Source organism: Rousettus aegyptiacus, unplaced genomic scaffold (assembly GCF_014176215.1).
Source record: "Rousettus aegyptiacus isolate mRouAeg1 unplaced genomic scaffold, mRouAeg1.p scaffold_m13_p_13, whole genome shotgun sequence".
NCBI lineage: Eukaryota > Metazoa > Chordata > Mammalia > Chiroptera > Pteropodidae > Rousettus > Rousettus aegyptiacus.
In genome coordinates this window covers 46,253,041-46,270,147 of record NW_023416288.1, presented here as the reverse complement: position 1 = coordinate 46,270,147, position 17,107 = coordinate 46,253,041, and the positions used below count along the sequence as shown (strand labels likewise).

The 17,107-nt window shown below is 47.7% G+C and overlaps 1 protein-coding gene, 1 long non-coding RNA gene and 1 other non-coding gene across 5 annotated transcripts; 2 read left to right on the top strand and 1 right to left on the bottom strand.

The window, feature by feature from the left end:
* Window positions 1–672: 672 nt before the first annotated feature.
* On the bottom strand, window positions 673–9,041 carry PURB (purine rich element binding protein B). Its single transcript, XM_016147882.2, has one exon. It carries the CDS (start codon window positions 9,014–9,016, stop codon window positions 8,102–8,104), a length of 915 nt encoding a protein of 304 aa, XP_016003368.1. The 5' UTR covers window positions 9,017–9,041; the 3' UTR covers window positions 673–8,101.
* Window positions 9,042–9,305: 264 nt separating this feature from the next.
* On the top strand, window positions 9,306–16,654 carry LOC118610728. 3 transcript variants are annotated; one of them, XR_004953983.1, is made up of 3 exons: window positions 9,306–9,467; window positions 12,914–13,013; window positions 13,346–16,654. It is a non-coding gene; the product is annotated as an uncharacterized LOC118610728 (long non-coding RNA). The 3 variants fall into 3 exon arrangements; XR_004953982.1 differs by lacking the exon at window positions 12,914–13,013 and having other exon boundaries at window positions 9,309–9,467; XR_004953981.1 differs by lacking the exon at window positions 12,914–13,013 and having other exon boundaries at window positions 9,312–9,650.
* LOC118610886 lies at window positions 10,450–10,554 on the top strand. The gene has a single exon (XR_004954141.1). It is a non-coding gene; the product is annotated as a small nucleolar RNA U13 (small nucleolar RNA).
* Window positions 16,655–17,107: the final 453 nt, after the last annotated feature.

Genomic DNA, 17,107 nt, shown 5'->3' with positions numbered 1-17,107 from the left:
CTCATTTACGTCATTCTCACAACTTGACAATGTGTTCCTGAGGCTGAACGATATCGTGTCACTGCTGACAACTGATGGAAACTATAGTTTAAAATAAGGTTCAATTTCTAATATGACAGGTATCAATATAGCCCTGGAAGATACAGTGCTCCTTGGGGTCTTCAGGAAACGGAGTGCGAAGCTTCTGAGATGGGAAACCCGGCCCCACACTGGGATCACCCACATTACTATTTTACTTCGTTTGAGCACTGGGGTAGGACACCCAAGGTCACTGCAAACTGGAACTTCCCAGTCTACTAAGAAGTCAGTGATGGCGAAAGGAAACAAGGGGTTTCCTCACAACCACTGCCAATGACAAGGCCCCAAAGCCAGTAGAATCTAGGAAATCAGGGGAAGCTATGAGTGGTATGTCTGAGAAACAAACCAAGGCCTGAGGCTGATTTGCAACTTGAGTTACTAGGCAGATTGCTGACTAGAACAGGGTAATAAGAACCCAGAGTCTAGAACCAACGAGCTAGACTTCAGAAGATGCTTCAGATGCCACGAGCAACAGGTTATCTTTCCGTGGGGACTCGCCCAACCCCCAGCCCATCTGAGCCCCAGCAGATGTGCTGTGGCATTTCCCTCCCCATCACCAGGGGATTCCTTAGAGACACCAGCACAAGCCTGTCATTCACTTTTCCGCATACTTTATTTGTTACAAACATACAATTTTTAAATATAGACTGTAAAACTCCATTTGCAAAAGTCTGCTATTGTAAGGAGTACACACCAGCAGTAAGGATTCTTAAACATTTTTCTCTGAGTTTTTCTGTCAGTTTTGCTAGTTAGTGCTGAATATGGGACCCGCAGTTTGGAGCAGTCTGAAGCTTCCGGCTGTGTTCACATCGCTCTTTTGAAGCAGCCCTGCTCAGCTTGAAACGCCGGACCACCATCTGAGCTTCCCCTCCAGGCAGTGAGACCGACAGCCCGTCCAGACTCTGCTTTTGAGTGCTTTCCAGGAAGTGTGATTTCTGAATGGGCGCTGCACGTCACGGACTCGTTTGAATTGCCCATGCAGCTGTTAAAGTGCATTCTTCTTTTAAAAAATAAGAGGAATAATCTTTACTCTTTAACCAAGGTACTTAAAAAAATGAACTTTTTGGTCTCTCAGCAGATATTCCCAAATTGATCCTATCACTACAAATTTTAGTGTTCTATTTACAAATATTTATAGGGTTACAAGTGGAGGGGACCTTATAAAACTGAAAGGTGCGGCCACTCCTACAAATTCACACACAGGAACACACACTTGTTTACAATGCACAAGCATGTGGGTATTTACAGAGACCGAGCAGCCAACAGCCCCTCTGAAAGTCACTTCCAACCAAAACTGCAGCTGTACCTCTAGACCAGGAAGCTCTGTCTCTTGCTATCAAGATTTGGTTTGACTTCATTCAAATGACATCTGTAGATTCTCAACCAGCGGGACATCAGCCCCGGCTCAAGGGGAGAATCTAGTCTGAGGAAGCCGTGTAGACACAGCCAGCCGGGACAATTCCTACAGAACGGAGAACTGGAAACACCTCAGAAGACGAATGGACTTTAAAAATGATCCTGGAAAAACATCTGCATGAAGGTGCAAAGGGAAGGAAGGGTGAATCCCTACTAATTTCTCTAGAACTTTAGAAAAAATAAGTCCAAATACACTGATAATCTTTATTACTCAAATATTGATAATCATTGGGAAAAACGCAAATATACTTGACTACCACCGTACTATGCAAAACTGCTGACCCTGTCAGTGTTCCCTGCACTAGTTTAAAATCAGTTCCTGGACTTGCTCACTCTAGTAACTTCTAGGAATCCAGAGACCTTTTGTAGACAGGTGACATGTGGGCAGGGAGGAGAGGGTTTATGCCTCATATCTGAACACTTTAAAATGAAACTCCCAAATTGCTACAAACATGCTTAGTGACATAATCCCGTTTTTTAATTTTCTTAGGGCTCTCCCTATGTCCCTGAAAAATTAATTTTAAGAGGGGAAAAATACACTACTTCCAATGCTATTTCTAAAGATTTTTGTGTGCGTGTGGATCAGCCTGATCTTGTGACACAGTAAGACTGGGACAAAAGCTTGCCTTTAAGAGATAAGAGGTGGTCTAAAATCTATTTTCTTGACTTAGCTGTTGAAGTTATTGAAGGTAGGATGAAAAAAGACAAACTCATGTCTTTTGCAATACATAATGGACGGTGAACATGGACAGACCTATTACTTTCTCTCCAATACTCTGGGCCCACATCCTACTAAAGGCGTCACCAGCCCTCTCTTATCCACAGCAAGGGATACTTAACATGTATTTCGGGGAAGATGAAATTCGCTCCTAGACTCAAAATCTCACATTAACTACAAGTACAGTCATATTCTCTTTCATCAGACTTTTTTGTTAGAATCACCTATGAGAAGAAAGGTAACATTTTAGCTTCACATAAAGCTCTGTCCCCCCTTTATGGAAGTCCTACTGAGCAGTGAGACTATAACGTGGCATTTGCTGTTGTTTTAACATGGCTATACCTATCACAATTGGAATGACTAATTCCAGAGGCATGGGTTAATATTTTTAAATGAAAGGAAAGGATTGTAAATAAAGGTGAATACATTGATAGTATATTCTCTACTTCACTGGGAAATGTAAAATACATTCGTATAGGTCTTACTTGGATCACGGGTACAGATATTAACTGGAAATGACTTGAGTAATTTTTTCCCCCAATCTGTACTGTGATCCAATGTATTGGATCACATTTGTTGAAATAAGAGTCTGTTAAATCCTATCAGTAATGAAACTAAGTTTTAAGGTGGAGTATTGGGAAGTGACTTTAACCAACTTAGCTGTATCAAGAGAACTCACCATCGGGAGACTGCTATCTTTTGAAACTTCCGGGGTCTAACATTTGAAATTAATGCCTGCTTTTCTGATTAAAAATGGGAAATGAAGTTATAATTTGCTATTTCTACTCTATATTTGGATTTTCAAATAGATCAACATGCACATTTTTTTCTAATTTGTCTCTATTTTTAAGGTTAATGTGTTCTTTTTTCCTTCTTGCTTTTATACGAATTATTCCCCCTCAGCCCCACCCATGGACCCATTATCCAGTTTATTCAATGGGAATAATAACTGTTCAGGAAGACAGCTGATTGACTAACAGTACTCTTAACAGCCCTGAAAACGTATAATCTCATTCATTTACTGTAACTTCAGTGCCAATTTCCCTTAAGGCTCAAGGGAAAGTAACTTACTAAATTGTGAATGCAGCCTTGTTCTCTCTCCCTCTCCTTTCGAAGTTAGCAAATGCATTCTGGATCAATACCACAAACTTTCTAACATTAGCAAAGATTTGTACTCTGCTTACACAAAGTTTGAACAATGTTATTAAAAGCAGATTATCTGGGGGAGCCTGAGAGACCATGAACCATACCATACAAAGATCCTATGTATTTCATGATTAAAAAGTGCTTTATCTTGGGGAATATGTCAGGGTCAAAATGGCAATATGCAATGTGAAATCACTCCACACTTCCTCAAATGAAGGACAAAATGGAAAAAGAGCACAGAGATGGGAGGCTCTGCTCTCTGAACAGGCCTTATGCATGTGACTTTCAGGGTGTACTAAATTAAAATTGTTTGTAGAAGTTAACGGTGGGATTTTACACCACTATATATATCCCCAACCTGACACTGGACGTCAAATCAGTGAACTCTGTACCTATCAGAGCAATTCTGATACTCCCTAAACACAGAAGACAACTCAATTGTATTTAATAACTCCAGGATCTAAACATCAAGTTTCCCCAATCAACAAAGAGACCAACAACAAACACGCTCGACACTGAGTGCTGTACAGCCACTCGGCAAGCGAGTCATTTTTACATAGGCAGAAAGTCACTTCTCTCCTCCCCCTTCTAACCGATCAAGGCCACACTATTTTCAAATGAATATCTACTGAGAGATCAGTTGTGCATTGGACAAAGTACCATAATTGGGTTAAAATGAAAACAAAATTTACAGTGAAGAATACTTATGTGCATGGCTTACACACTCAAGCTTCTCCTTAATTTCATCCACCTCGAGAACAAGGTAGACGTAAACGAATTGTCACCTTTCAATACCTTGTGTAGATCACTCTACCCCCCTGTAAAGCCAGTCAAGGTTACATTTAACAAAGCATCCTCAGCAACAACAGTGCCTAAAGTGTGCAGCCATTTACAGACCACTCAATATGAGGGCATTATTATAACCAGCCTCTTTTGCCCACAACCCTGCATTTTCAGATAAGACAGGATAATTGTTTTGTTTTGAGAAAACTGAAGCTTGAATCTCTTAAAAGACCTGCAATTTACTGCAAAGTGATCCAGAGGTCACAAAGGAAGGAGGTTAATGGCTGCCTACACGGAAAGCCTCTCAATCACTTTGCAGTAAATAATTATGGAAAGTGACTTGACAAGTAGCCATGTGTGTCACAGCCACAGTCATTGTACCACCTACATGCCTCCCACAGTAACATAGGGTGTCTGGGTTTTGGTTTGGTTTTCGCTTTGATTTTGGTGCCATCCACATTCCTACTTTGTTCTGTGTAGCATATGCACTGACAACTTCCTCTGATTAGAACTACCATTCTAGGCGAGTGGCAGAGACAACAGAAACCAGAAGGGAATCGCAGGATGCTAGAGCACTGCTTTTGTAATTGTTTCTCAAATTTGGACATTTCACTTCTGTAACTGCAGTTGGTCTCAGAAATGAACATACTGCCAATTACTGGAAAACGAATTTTACTTCCCTACTGCTCAGGAGCATGATGATTTTGAACATGTCATCAGCTGGAATGTTTGCCAAAGTCAAAAAACAAACCCCAAATCACTGTTTATAGCAGTGGCTGAAAAACAAACCAAAACATTTTCTGCCTGGATTTAACAAAGATGATCTCCTTTCACAGGCAACACTTACGACCGAGTTCTGAAAGACGACGGCCCGTTCATGTCGCCATAACAAAACACACGTCCAAACTGTAGTATCTGTGCTTTGCACATTTCCACTGTCCCTAGTGACTGGGGCGAGGATCAGTGAAATGCTACAATCAACCCACACCCTTCTGTAACCCTCCTGCGGCGGAGAGAGGCCATCAACCAACCCTGCAGGAGAAACAAACCTTTGAGATTGGTTAAGACTTAAAACCCACCACTATGACATTTACCACTTAATCTTACATAGGCAGGTCAAAATTTTAATATAAATTACTTTTCCAACACATAGCTTATGCATTCTTTGCTCCTTTTTTTGGAGGATTCTCAAATTGATATCTAAAGATTTACATATGATATATTACTGTTACATGGTCTAATGACTAAGAAAATTTCTCTGGTAACCAAAGCTGATTCCATATATGGTAGTGTTCTTGGCATATACTCTATATGCCTCAGACCACTTCCACATTCTTTCTATTCAGCTAATTATAGCTTAGTAGCCACTGGTGAAGGATTGTGAAGACCCTGTCATTTCTACAGAATAGAAAGGCAAGGCTAGTTACTGCAATTCAGCCAAACAAAAAGAAAAGAAAAAAGAATAAACCGACCCCTTAAAAAGGAGAGGTACTGCACCTTTGCAAAATTGAACTGGCTCACTGCAGCGGAGCAACAGAACCACCACTGAAGCAAGAAAACAAGTTGGTCTGTACAGGAATTGTACATGGTTTGAAAATGATAAAGTTACAGCAACCAACTAATAGCTGCAACCTTAATTCTCATTGCTGCCTCAGAGTCTGAAACTTAAACAGTTTCTGCTAACCTAATGCTAGTTTTTCAGCTCCTTTACTAAAACTATTCAGGGTTTTGTTCTCCGCAGCAAAGAAACACTCAAAACACATAGGTAAATACAGCAGGACGTTACTGAAAACAGCTGCCTTGTAGTACAAAATACAGTACAAGTATACGGATGTCATTAAAACATCAAAAATACTATTGCTCCCATACAATTTAGGAAACATTCTTTGCAACGGAGAAAAAATTTTAAAAAAGAAAAGCATTAAAAAAAATCTGTTTAAAAAGTCTACTGTGGATGATGAGTAGAGAAATAGTCTGGAAAGGGCACCAACGTTTGTGGCTCTTCCACTTTTTTTAAAAAAAAAATCTAAGATTACCAATATTCTGAATCAGAGTCTAATTTTTAAAAAAAGCCTAATTTTATATACATGATTATTTCCCTCCCTCTCAGCCACAATGCATGAAAACGACCTTTTTGTATATTACTTTTCCCAATAAATACAAAAAGATTGTATATATTGAATAATACCAAAATAAGATAAAAAGGGTATGCAATAAATTAAAAGGCAGCTCAAATAAAGGGCAGTCATGCAGTTAAAAAAAATACTAGGATTGTGGAGGTGGGGTTACTTGCCTCCTGGTTGAGAAGGTGTCGCACAAAGCATACCTGAAAACTTTGGAAAGCACATTAGCTCCCATTCGATTCGAAGTTACCTAGGTCTGTGACATTTCTAGGAACACCTTTTGATGGGGTGGGAGTAACTTGATTAATAAAATTCATTTCTATTGAAAATCCGTTTAAAATATGAGGCGATCCTTGAAAACCCCAACTTTTATTCTTGAAAGACAGCTGGATAAACTAGCAAAAGCCAGTTTGTTGAAATTTCAAGATGGTATAAAAATGCTTCCAGGATATAGTCAGCATATTCATGTTCACTGCGGCTCCATTCGGATGGATTTCGGCTTCCAAAGGGCACGCTGCTTGAATCACACATCCACCATTTGCCAACTTTGATTGTGAGGTACTGATACAATGGATCAAGTTCTTAAAAATTTATTTTAAAAGAATAAATGATGCTGGAATTCTGAACCTGAGGATCTTTAGTATTCAAACAAATCCACAGATTAAAACTGAAGACAGAAGACGACTTCAGTTTTGGTTATTTTCAACTCTTCTGTGAGGACATATATTTCATTAAAGCTCAGGCTTGCAGCCACACTGTTCCTTTTAAAGTTTTATGGTTTAAAATCCAGCCAACCGGTGGCCGAAAAAGCCAAATTAGCCATAATTCACTGGCTTCCATAGTGGAGCCTCAGGGACCTGGCTCTCATCCGTACCTAAGCCATTTCCTGGTAATGACCTCCACATTTAGAGATCAGGGGAAGAACTTTAGTGAGCAGCAACCAATCCACTCAAACAGTTTTTTCCTTGTGCTTTATGCCTGATTTTTCCCTTGTGCCTATCTCAGCAACCCCCAATGTAAAACTGCTCTTTCATCTTCAAGAAATTTTCCCAACTTTTAAGAATTCTTAATAACGAATTCTAGTTCAAGGATTGACATCTGAATCCATCTGCCTCCCAAAAAAGAATTTTGCAAAGAAATGACATGGGCCTCGGTCCAGGTATCATGCAAAACCATTTTAAACAAAATAGATCCACTTTGTTGCTGTATTCCACCATGACTTCGTGAACTCGTCTTTTGTCCTGTCCATGATTACTTAAAGTTGCATTCCTTTTATGAAACGTGTACCCTCAGAACTGGGTAACTGCAAATGCCTCTCTCTCCTCAAGAATTCCATAAAGACCTAGATCCAAAATGCAGATTTCAATGGAGGTGAAGGGACAGACACTGCAACAGTGAGGTCTGGAGAGATCTTCAGACCAGGTTCCCAAGTACAACACAAACTCCGCTGTTTCAAGGGGTCTGGGTGACTCAGAGGTGGTCCTTGGCCCAGGACGTGCGAGGACCTATCCCGCTAGGGTCATCCTGGTGGTTTCAGGAACATCCGTTGGGAAACCACAGAAGCTGAGACTGTTTTGCTCAGGCGAGGAAACGCTGTTGCCTGCTCTTCGCAGGTTGCCGTCAGTTCCTTGGAACTCTACTGCCTTTCTCTAATCGTCTGTGACTGTTCTCTCGTGGTTATTTCTCGTAATTAACTACGTTGCTTTGAACTTCGTTCTCTCCCTGTGGGGCCTCCCTTGCTCCCCTCAGCTAGATCACTGGGGATGAGCAGGAACGGGAGCTCTTTAGCGGCGGGGGCGGGGGCGGGGTGGGGAGGCCCACAGGGAAGCTGCCCGTTTCAGTCCTCATCCACCTCCTCGCCCTCGGACTCGTCCCCGCCGCCGCGTCGCTCATAGAGCTTATCCCTCTGCCGCTCCTGGATCTCCTTCATCTCATCCGCATACCGGCAAAAGGCGCCCCCGAACTTGCCCCAGGCCTTGAAGGGGACGGTGATGGCGTTGCGGTAGGACGGCTTCACCTCGCTCACGCGCAGGAACACCCCGTACTTGTTGCAGCCCACGTCGAAGAAGAAGCGCTTCGAGTCCACCGTGATCGAGGTGCCCTCCGGGAGCTCGCCGTACAGGCCGCCTCCGGGGCCCGCCGCGCCGCCGCCCGGGCCGCCCGCCAGCTCGTCGTCGTCGCCGCCGTAGTCGTCGATGAGCTTGGCCAGCGCGTCGCGGAACTCGATGAGGCCCTGCGCGGGCAGCGCGATGGTCTGGCCGCTCTGCAGGCCGCCGGGCGCGGGGCCGCCGCCGCGCGTCACCGTCTGGCGGATGCGCAGGAAGCGGCCGCGCTGGTTCTCCTTGAGGTCCAGGTAGTACTTGCGGTTCTCGCGCACCAGGAACTCGCTCTTGAGCGCGCGCCGCGGCCCGCCGCCCTCCTCGGCCGCCGCCGCCGCCACCTGCTCGGGGCTGCTGGGGCCCAGCTGCGCGTAGTGCTCGATGAAGTCGCCCAGGTAGTCGCGGAACTCGGCGGCCACGGCCATGGACAGCGTGAGGCGGCTCTTGGAGCCGCCCGCGCCCACCTCGGCGATCTTGAGGAAGCGACCCTTGGCGTTCTGCTTCACGTCCAGGTAGAAGCGCTTGTTCTGGATGTCCAGCCGCTTCGAGGCCAGCTCCTGCGTCTCCTGCTCGCCGCCGCCGCGGGACGCGGGCTGGAAGCCGCCGGGCCCGCCGCCGCCGCCGCGCTCGCTGCCGCTGTCGCCGTCCGCCATCTTCTCGGCCGCCGCCGCGCCCTGGCCGCCGCCGCGCCCTGGCCGCCGCCCGCCGCCCGCCGCGCTCGCGCCCCCGCCCTCCGCCCTGCGGCTCGCTCTCCGGGGCCCCCCAGCCTCGCCGCCGGCCCGCTCACGAGCTCCCGCCGCTCATCGCCGGCCGCCGCCACCGCCCCCCATCGCCCCCGCGCCCCGCCCCGCCACTTCCGCTCGGCCCCCGCCCACTTCCGGCGCGCGCCCGCGTGACGCTGGCCGCCACGCCCACCGCGTCCTCGCGGCCGGAGGCGCCGAGCGCCGCGGCGGCGGGGCGCCGGCCAATGACGTCACGGCCCGGGCGCCGGGAGAGGGGAGGGTCGGAAGGCCGCAGGCACCGTGGGGGTGACTGAAATGTGCCCGTGTTGTTCGTGGTACTGGTTTCACACACGTGCCAAAGTCGCGGCAGCGCAGGCTTCGAGTAAGTGCGTTTAGTGTAGACAAGTTATGCCTCCTCCGCTACTCCTACGTGTAAAGAGAGGGACATTCAGGTGGGCGGGGGAGGATGTTGGGGTCATCTCGCCTCAAAATGAAGCAGAACTAACCTAATAGGATTGTCGGGTAATCATCCATGAAAAATGTTTCGCATGGCACCTAAGTTACGGTGAGCGCTCGCGCGTGGACGTGGCCGTGGTTCGTAGAAAACTACGTAATGCCTGGAACATTAGAACGTACATGACGACGATCTAGGGGGAAAGTGGTGAAGGCCTGAACTGGCGTTGTCATGGGGATGCAGTGCAGAGCTTAAGAAAGGCCTTAGCTTTCATCGAACACCTACCTGTACAGCCACTGACAGCCATTTTACGTGTTAACCCAGAGCACACGTTTCGCGTGTCGCTGTATGCAGAAACAGGAATGGACTAACGAAGTAAAAAGTAGTGCTTTCTATGGGAGGAGAGTCACCTGCTCTGGGTCTGAATCTCATACTAGCTGTGTGGTCTTAGGCGATTCAGTTCATCTAAGTTTCCACTTGTTAAATGAAAATAATACCTATCTCCTCTGGTTGCTATAAGAATTAAATGTGATGAGATTCATGGCAAAGACCTTAACCTACACAGGAATCAGGAAGGGCTGGGGGAGCAGCTGTCACAACCTACAGGAAAAACTATGATTAGGAAAGGGCTCTGACTGTAACAGCCCCTCCCCTTAGCGTTCTCTTCCATGTGTGAGAGGGGCTTCCTGCTTTTTTCTTTTCCTCCCTGTGGCTCCCGGTGGGTACACCTACTGGATTGCAGTCCTTTCTTCTTCCCATGTAAATCCTTTCTGGTGATAGAATACCTAGTCAATTTTGTTTTATAGTTTATAAATGAGACAGAGCAGATAAAGCACCATAACCAGGCACAGAGAAAGTTCTCCCCTAGTATTCATCACCCCTCCCCGTTTCAGAAAAAAGACCCAGCTAGATCCTGCTGTAGTACATAAGCATGATGATTGGGTGTTCAAGCTACTGTGGGGAGAGGTGCCTCTCTCAAACCTTGTTATGACATGGGCACATTACCTGTCTGACAAGAGAGAGAAAAAAAAAGACCTCATCAAGCAAGATTAGAATAATAGCTATCAGCTAAACACAGGAGAATCCAGGGGAAGACATGAAATTTGGGGCCTCGGACATTTCAGTCCGGGAGAGGATTTGGACATTGGGAATGTCCAGGGAGGGACTGTGATGTCAGGCATCACTTGGCCTTCATAGAAGATATCCATACAGCTCTTTCTATAATTTCTTGCTCATCAAACCACTTTCCTGCATGGGGATCACAACATTCAATTCATGCGAAAGGCTCTCTATCCCTCCGTTCATTTCTTCTTATCGTCTGGTTTTAAAGAGTCAAGTTCTATTTTAGAGTTAGATTTATTGTATAAAGATTAACAAACACCATGTGTCTTGGAGTGGGAAGGGCCTGTAAGGGGAGTTGTCCAGCTCCACTCCCCCCATGGTCAATTACCCCAAACAGGGAGAGCCATAGGCTCCAATTCCAAGAGGAGATGTTTTCTATTCTACTTCAACAGGAGGAAGGAGGATCTTCTCCTCCCTGGCAACCACCCAGCCAATGAAAATGCACCACACTTCCAACTCCCAGTTTCCTCCAATGGACTCTCTGTTTACAACAGCCCCTCTGAACGAAGCTTCCTTCTATAAAAGAACGTTTTTCTCCTTTGCTCTCTGGCCTTGCCCATACTCACCTGCCGTTGTATTGGACATCCCAAGTTGCAATTTTTTGTTGTTCCCACATAAACCCATTTTTCTGAAGAAATAGCTGGCTGTCTATTTGTTAAGTGTCAACAATTGCTTTGTTTCCTTTAACATTTCATTCTTTGCCTTTAAACTTAGGAACTTTTACCTTCTCATATACTTGAGATAATTACACATTTTTTTCAGAGTTTTTAGTTTGGTTTTAATATATGTAATTATTTCATATCATTATACTTATATTTAACTAGTTTATCTGGAATATATTGTGGTATGTGGTATGAAGTGAAAAATCTAAAAAATTTTCTTCAAAAGACCATTTGTCCCAATACTATTTATTGAATGACCCTTCAAGGACAGATCTCAACAGGTGGAGATGGATGTAGGTTATTTTGGGCAGAGGGAACATTTGTTCCCAGATGGCGAGAAGTCTAGTTTGGCTGGAGCCCAGAGTCTGTGAGGAAGGGGTGGTGAACAGCAGAGCGGGAGGCAGCTGGACTGGGGCCCATGGCGGAGGCCCTGACTTTTAGGTGGGAGTTCGAACTTGAGTTAAGAGGGAGCCCCCCAAGCTGGGTAAACAGGAATACGACGCCTCTACTCTGTGCTTCGGGGAGGTGACCCATGGCAGAGGACAGCGTAGGCAGACTCAGTTAGGAGGCAATGATGAGTTGCAGACCCGAGCCAGTCTGGACTGGCTGCGGCTGGGAAGGAGGGAGGGAGTGTGCAGGGCTTTGGGGCAGGAGAATGGTCAGGAGTTAAAAACCTGACATGGCGATGTGACAGAGGACTAAAGGGTGATTTTAGACAGGATGCTCTGAGTGACTGGGTCCCAGGGCTGTCAGGAAGGACAGGTTGTAGGTGGCAGTGACAGGGTGCACTGACAGGACCTCAGGCCGCGGTGCTGCAGGTGTTAGGTGCTCTGCCCCACGCCAGTCACAGTAAGCTCTACGCTACAGGATGAGCTGCGCTGGTGCATTTTTGGAATATCAAATTTTTTTCTCAGCCGTTTATTACTTCTTGGTAACCTAAAGCACCTGCTGTGACTGCCTTTTGGCAAATCCAGCACGAATGAGAGCGGCTTTAAGTGTCAGCATATTAAATTTGGGGAGCCGGCTGGAAGCCCAAGGGGAGATGTCCAAGCAGCTGTTGGACCCAGACAGGCGGGGCCAATAATGGGGGCAGCAACGGAGATGCAGGTGTGGGAGCTGCCAGCAGATAGGGTGGCTTTGACGTCAGCTCCCAGGAGGCTGCGTAGAGAAGTCGGGGGCAGGCGAACAAGATGGGGAGAGAGAAAGGCCGAGGGGTCGGATGTTACAGTTTGCACCAAGCAAGCCTGCACGTACCCTTCCTACACATTCCGGAAACGTGCCCAGAGTCACACATGTCTGAAGAGGTGGAGCGAGACTGCAGCTCGAGTCTCTGATTCTAATGCCTGTCTCTGACACGGCCACCTTGGGGGTGCATGGGGACCAGACGCCACAGTGCTAGCAAGTGAATGCGAGAGCAGGAGTAATGAGGGGCCGCCCAGGGGACAGAGGGTGGGAAAGGACGGTACTGGTAGAGGGAAGCATGAGGGACCTGGCGGGGGGCGGGTGGGGGAGTGCCGCTGGTGGAGTGGCCTCAGGTGGGGGCCTGGAGCCTGCGCCCAGGGAAGGGCGTGGCGTCCTTTTTCTTCTGAGACCAGGAAGAGCGAAGGCGAGACCCAGGAGCTTCTGAGCCGATCATGTCGGATGGCTGTGTCTGCTCCCGGCCCAGAGTGAGGAGGAGGCAGCGGAGACTGTGAGGCTCGGGCAGGACGGGAATCAGGGCCAAGGCTGGGCGGAGCGGGTGCTTCTGGCAGCCACTCGGGCAAGAGGAGCAGATGGGGGTGGCCTTGCCAGGGCTGAGGTGGCGTTAAGGGGTGTGGGTTGGGGGACAGTGGTCGCAGATGGCCAGCCCTCTCCAGTTCTAGACCGGGAGGAGGAAGGGTTTCGACATTGCATGCCTTTTTTCCCTGTTAAGCTTAAGATCGAAGCTCACAGAACAGTTCAAGAATAGCATTCTTTATCCAGACCCACAAATGTTATTATTCTACCACAGTTGCTTCATTATCTCTCTCTTTTTCCTTCCAGAACCATTTGAGAAAAAAGATGAGGACACGATGCCCCTTTACCCTTCAGCATCTTTTTCCTAAAACAAGGCCATTCTCTTGCCTAAGCAGAACACAGCAATTAAAATCAAGAACTTGACAGACCCGATACTATTATCTAATCGACAGGACTGATTCTGAGTTTGCCAAGTGTCCCAATTACGTGCTTTGTAGCAAAAGGTCCTGCTGCGTTTAGCGGGCCCACACGCTTTCTCTCTTTAATCTGCAGCCATCCCTCCCTCAGTGTGTCTGTGTCTTTCTTGGCAGTGACACACCCGATGGGTACAGGCCGTCCCGCACTTTGGGTTTGGGGGCACTTCTCGACCTCAGTCTGAAATTGTCCTGCACTTGGCTGCTCTGCCCCTTGCTTTTGAGAGGAAAATGGCACGGAGGGAGGCAGGCTGAGGGCCTCGGAGAAGCGGGTGCTGAGGGCGCCGTCCCCGGGCGCTGGCACCAACGTGCCCGGGCCAGGCCCTGCTGCAGGCGCATCGCAGCCTGATGCTCTGGGCCCAGGGTCCAGCTGGCTGCGCCTGAGCCTCCGGGCGCGTTCGCTCAGACTCATGCGGTGGCAGCGAGTGTGATCTTGCACGTCTGAGGAGATGGCTTCACCAGGGCTGGCCCGCACCTACTGTATATTCTGGGGACTTTTGTCTTCCCCGGAGTGGAGAAGTGGGTTGGCGCTCGTTCCAGGAATGCAGCGTCCCAGCCTCGGGCCTTGCCAGTCAGCTCAGTAGCCCTCCACCACCTGCAGCTCCTTTCGGCTTTAAAATAACACCCTGGGGCCCTTGCAGAGGTGGGGCGGGCTCGACACCTGTTCTCCCCTTGCTTCCCAGCATTCCTGCGGCCCCCACAGCCCCCAGGCGATGTCTGTACCCTCAGAACACCCTGGCTGGCACTCCTGCTCCCCGCTGTGCCCTGGGCCAGGGAGGGTACGCTTTGGTGGCGTCACCCTGCTCTGTGTTGTTGGCAGGTGGCCCAGGCCAGGGCGGGGAGGCGAGTGCATACACGAAGCCCTGGCCCACTTCGTCTTTCTTTGGGGAACACGTTTGCGAGACGACAGAGTTGAAGCCCCAACTGAACAACCTTAAAGGGAACAGGATCCCTAGAAATAGAACTGGTGGCAAGTGTGTCCGGTGTTACACCAAACGGGTCTGAGGAGGCCGCAGCTCCGGTCACCACTGTTGGAACCCGCTCCCTCCAGCCCTAAGCAGTGGGGGTGGCCTGTCCTCAGTCACCGTGGGCATAAGGGCCTCCCCCAGCTGCCCTCTGCTCGGCAGAGCCAGCTGTGCCCACAAAGCCTCCAGCCGGCTCCCAGCTGCTGTGCAGAGCAGGTGCGCCCTTCCCAAAAGCCCCTGAGGTCGCGCGCGGTCGCTCCGTGGAGCCGGATGACAGCCATCTGTTCTGACTTCTCATTTCACCCGGAAAATCCCAGCGTTTCGCCCTCTCCCCAAGAGTCCTGTGGGCTCAGGCCTCCCCCGTGCCGCCCAGAAGGCCGCGGGGTATTGTTCTACCCACTGCACAGGCTGGGGGGTGCAGAGCGAGGCCGGGAGGTCCCGCCCGCGGCGTCCGAGGCCCTCAAAGACACCCTTCTTTGAAGGAAGTGCAGAACCGGAAGTTAATCAAGGGATCAGCACGAGCTCTTGGTTTTATTGCACAAATGCATGTGTGCGCTCACGCATGTAAGTATGGAAACGCACGCACGCACACCCCCAAATAGATGTAGACACACACGGATGCACACACAGGTGCGGACACACGCGCACGTGGACAGGTGTATTTATACAGAATGTTTCCTGGCAGCTGTGACGCCCCAGCAGCGTCAGGTCCTGGTTTCTTCAGACCGTCCCCCAACAAAGGAGCCGGAGGTCTGGGGAGAGGAGTCCGTTTCGCAGCTGGCCGGTGGAAAGGCGAGCTGAGCTGGAACACCTTGTGTCAGAAAGTAAGTGCCCAGAACACACGGGGCGCTTCCACGGGACATCCCTGTCGGAAAATGCGTCTGGGACACTAGAAACATCAAAGAACGACCACCGTCGGTTATAAGCCACCAACTGAAATGAGCATCCGTGCACACCTGCTGACAGAGACAATGCGGTGAGAGAAGGAAAGGCTCTTCAGTAGAAAGCCCAGTGATGAATACAGAAGGAGTGATGGAATTCGAAACACATCATTTGACAAGGATCGTAGTAATAACTGATTCTGGCAAGAATCATCAATGGACATTAAAACAAGTGGGCAAAAGTTTGCTGAGGAAAGTGAACATTCCCCTGGTCTCAAAGGCTCTCCCTCCAGGTGCTCCTTACGTGCAGCGGAGCGGCCTGGCAGCCGCCCCTCTCGCCCCATGACTACAGTTTTGTCACCAGGAGAGGGACAAATCGGCCTCAGGTGCCTCCTGACACAATCACAGAGGACACAGCACGGACCTGCCAACAGTGCAGCCCGCCCCGAAGGGGGACCCACAAAGTCCCACCTGCAAACTGATCACACAGCCAGTGTCCCGAAGGACCATGCAGGACCGCCTCAGGTTAAGGACACAGAGCCCAGTGGGCAGTGCCAGATTTGGGCATTTCTTTGGCATCAAGGATGTTTTTGATGAAATCTAAATGAGATCTGCAGATCAGATAATAACATTGTGCTAACGTTTGTTTCCTGGTTTTGATAACTACGTTGTGGTTAAACGAGAGAATGTATTTCAGTAAGAAATACTGAAATATTTGGAAGGAAAAAAGGCATCGTGCCTGCAGTGTACACTCACACAACTCAGAAGAAGACCGCTCAGGACACAGAGGGACTGCATCTTACCTTTGTGTCTCCTTCACAGTGAACACTCAGCAAACATCTAATGGGCTTAAATCGAAAAGAAGTATGTGAGCTTCAACTTTCTGGGTCTCGTGGAGCCATTTGGTAAAGTATGAAAAGAACACACACTAGACCATCGCAGCTGAGTTACAGCTGGGCTTCCTGGTGGTGCGCTGTGTTTTTCTTCTTATTAAAAAATATGTGCTCTTTAAAAAACAAAACAAAAAAAACAAAATGTTTTTATTGTAGAAAATTTGGAAAAAACAGAAAAGCGAACTAAGAAAATGTAATGATTCAGAATGCCACCCACCACCCAGAAACATGCCTTTTGAGTTCTTCCTATACAAAAATTTAAATGCAAATTTACACATATATGTGTGCGTGTACATATATCCATATTAGAAACTAAGATCATTCTATGCATACCGATGTGTTACATTCTGTTTTTATTTTATGCACAGAATTTGATTGATTAAAATCTTTGGTTTATGATGTATTCTATTAGTTCATGCATCATGGCCCTTTCTATCATTATTCAATAATAAGATTTTAATTAAACCTCTGGAACTACCAGCCAACCCAAGAACTAGAACACTGACAAAAATGTAAATCTACAATCTGTGCTCCCCTTAGAGTGTATCCCCACCTCTCAGAGGTGACCCAAATTCTACATTAAAAAATATATGTTGTTCATATTTATTTTTCTAACTTTGTAAAAAAGGAATCATACTGTAAGTTGTATTAGTCGAGGTTCTCAAGATAAACATAATGGCAGAGCTAATGTTGTATCAGTCTTTTTTCTTAAGGCCTTCAATTGATTGGACCAGACCCACCCACATTATGGAGGGCAATTTGCTTTACTCAAAGTCCAATGATTTAGATGTTACTCTCATCTAAACAATACCTTCACACTGACAGCTAGACTGGTGTTTGATGAAATGCATGTGTC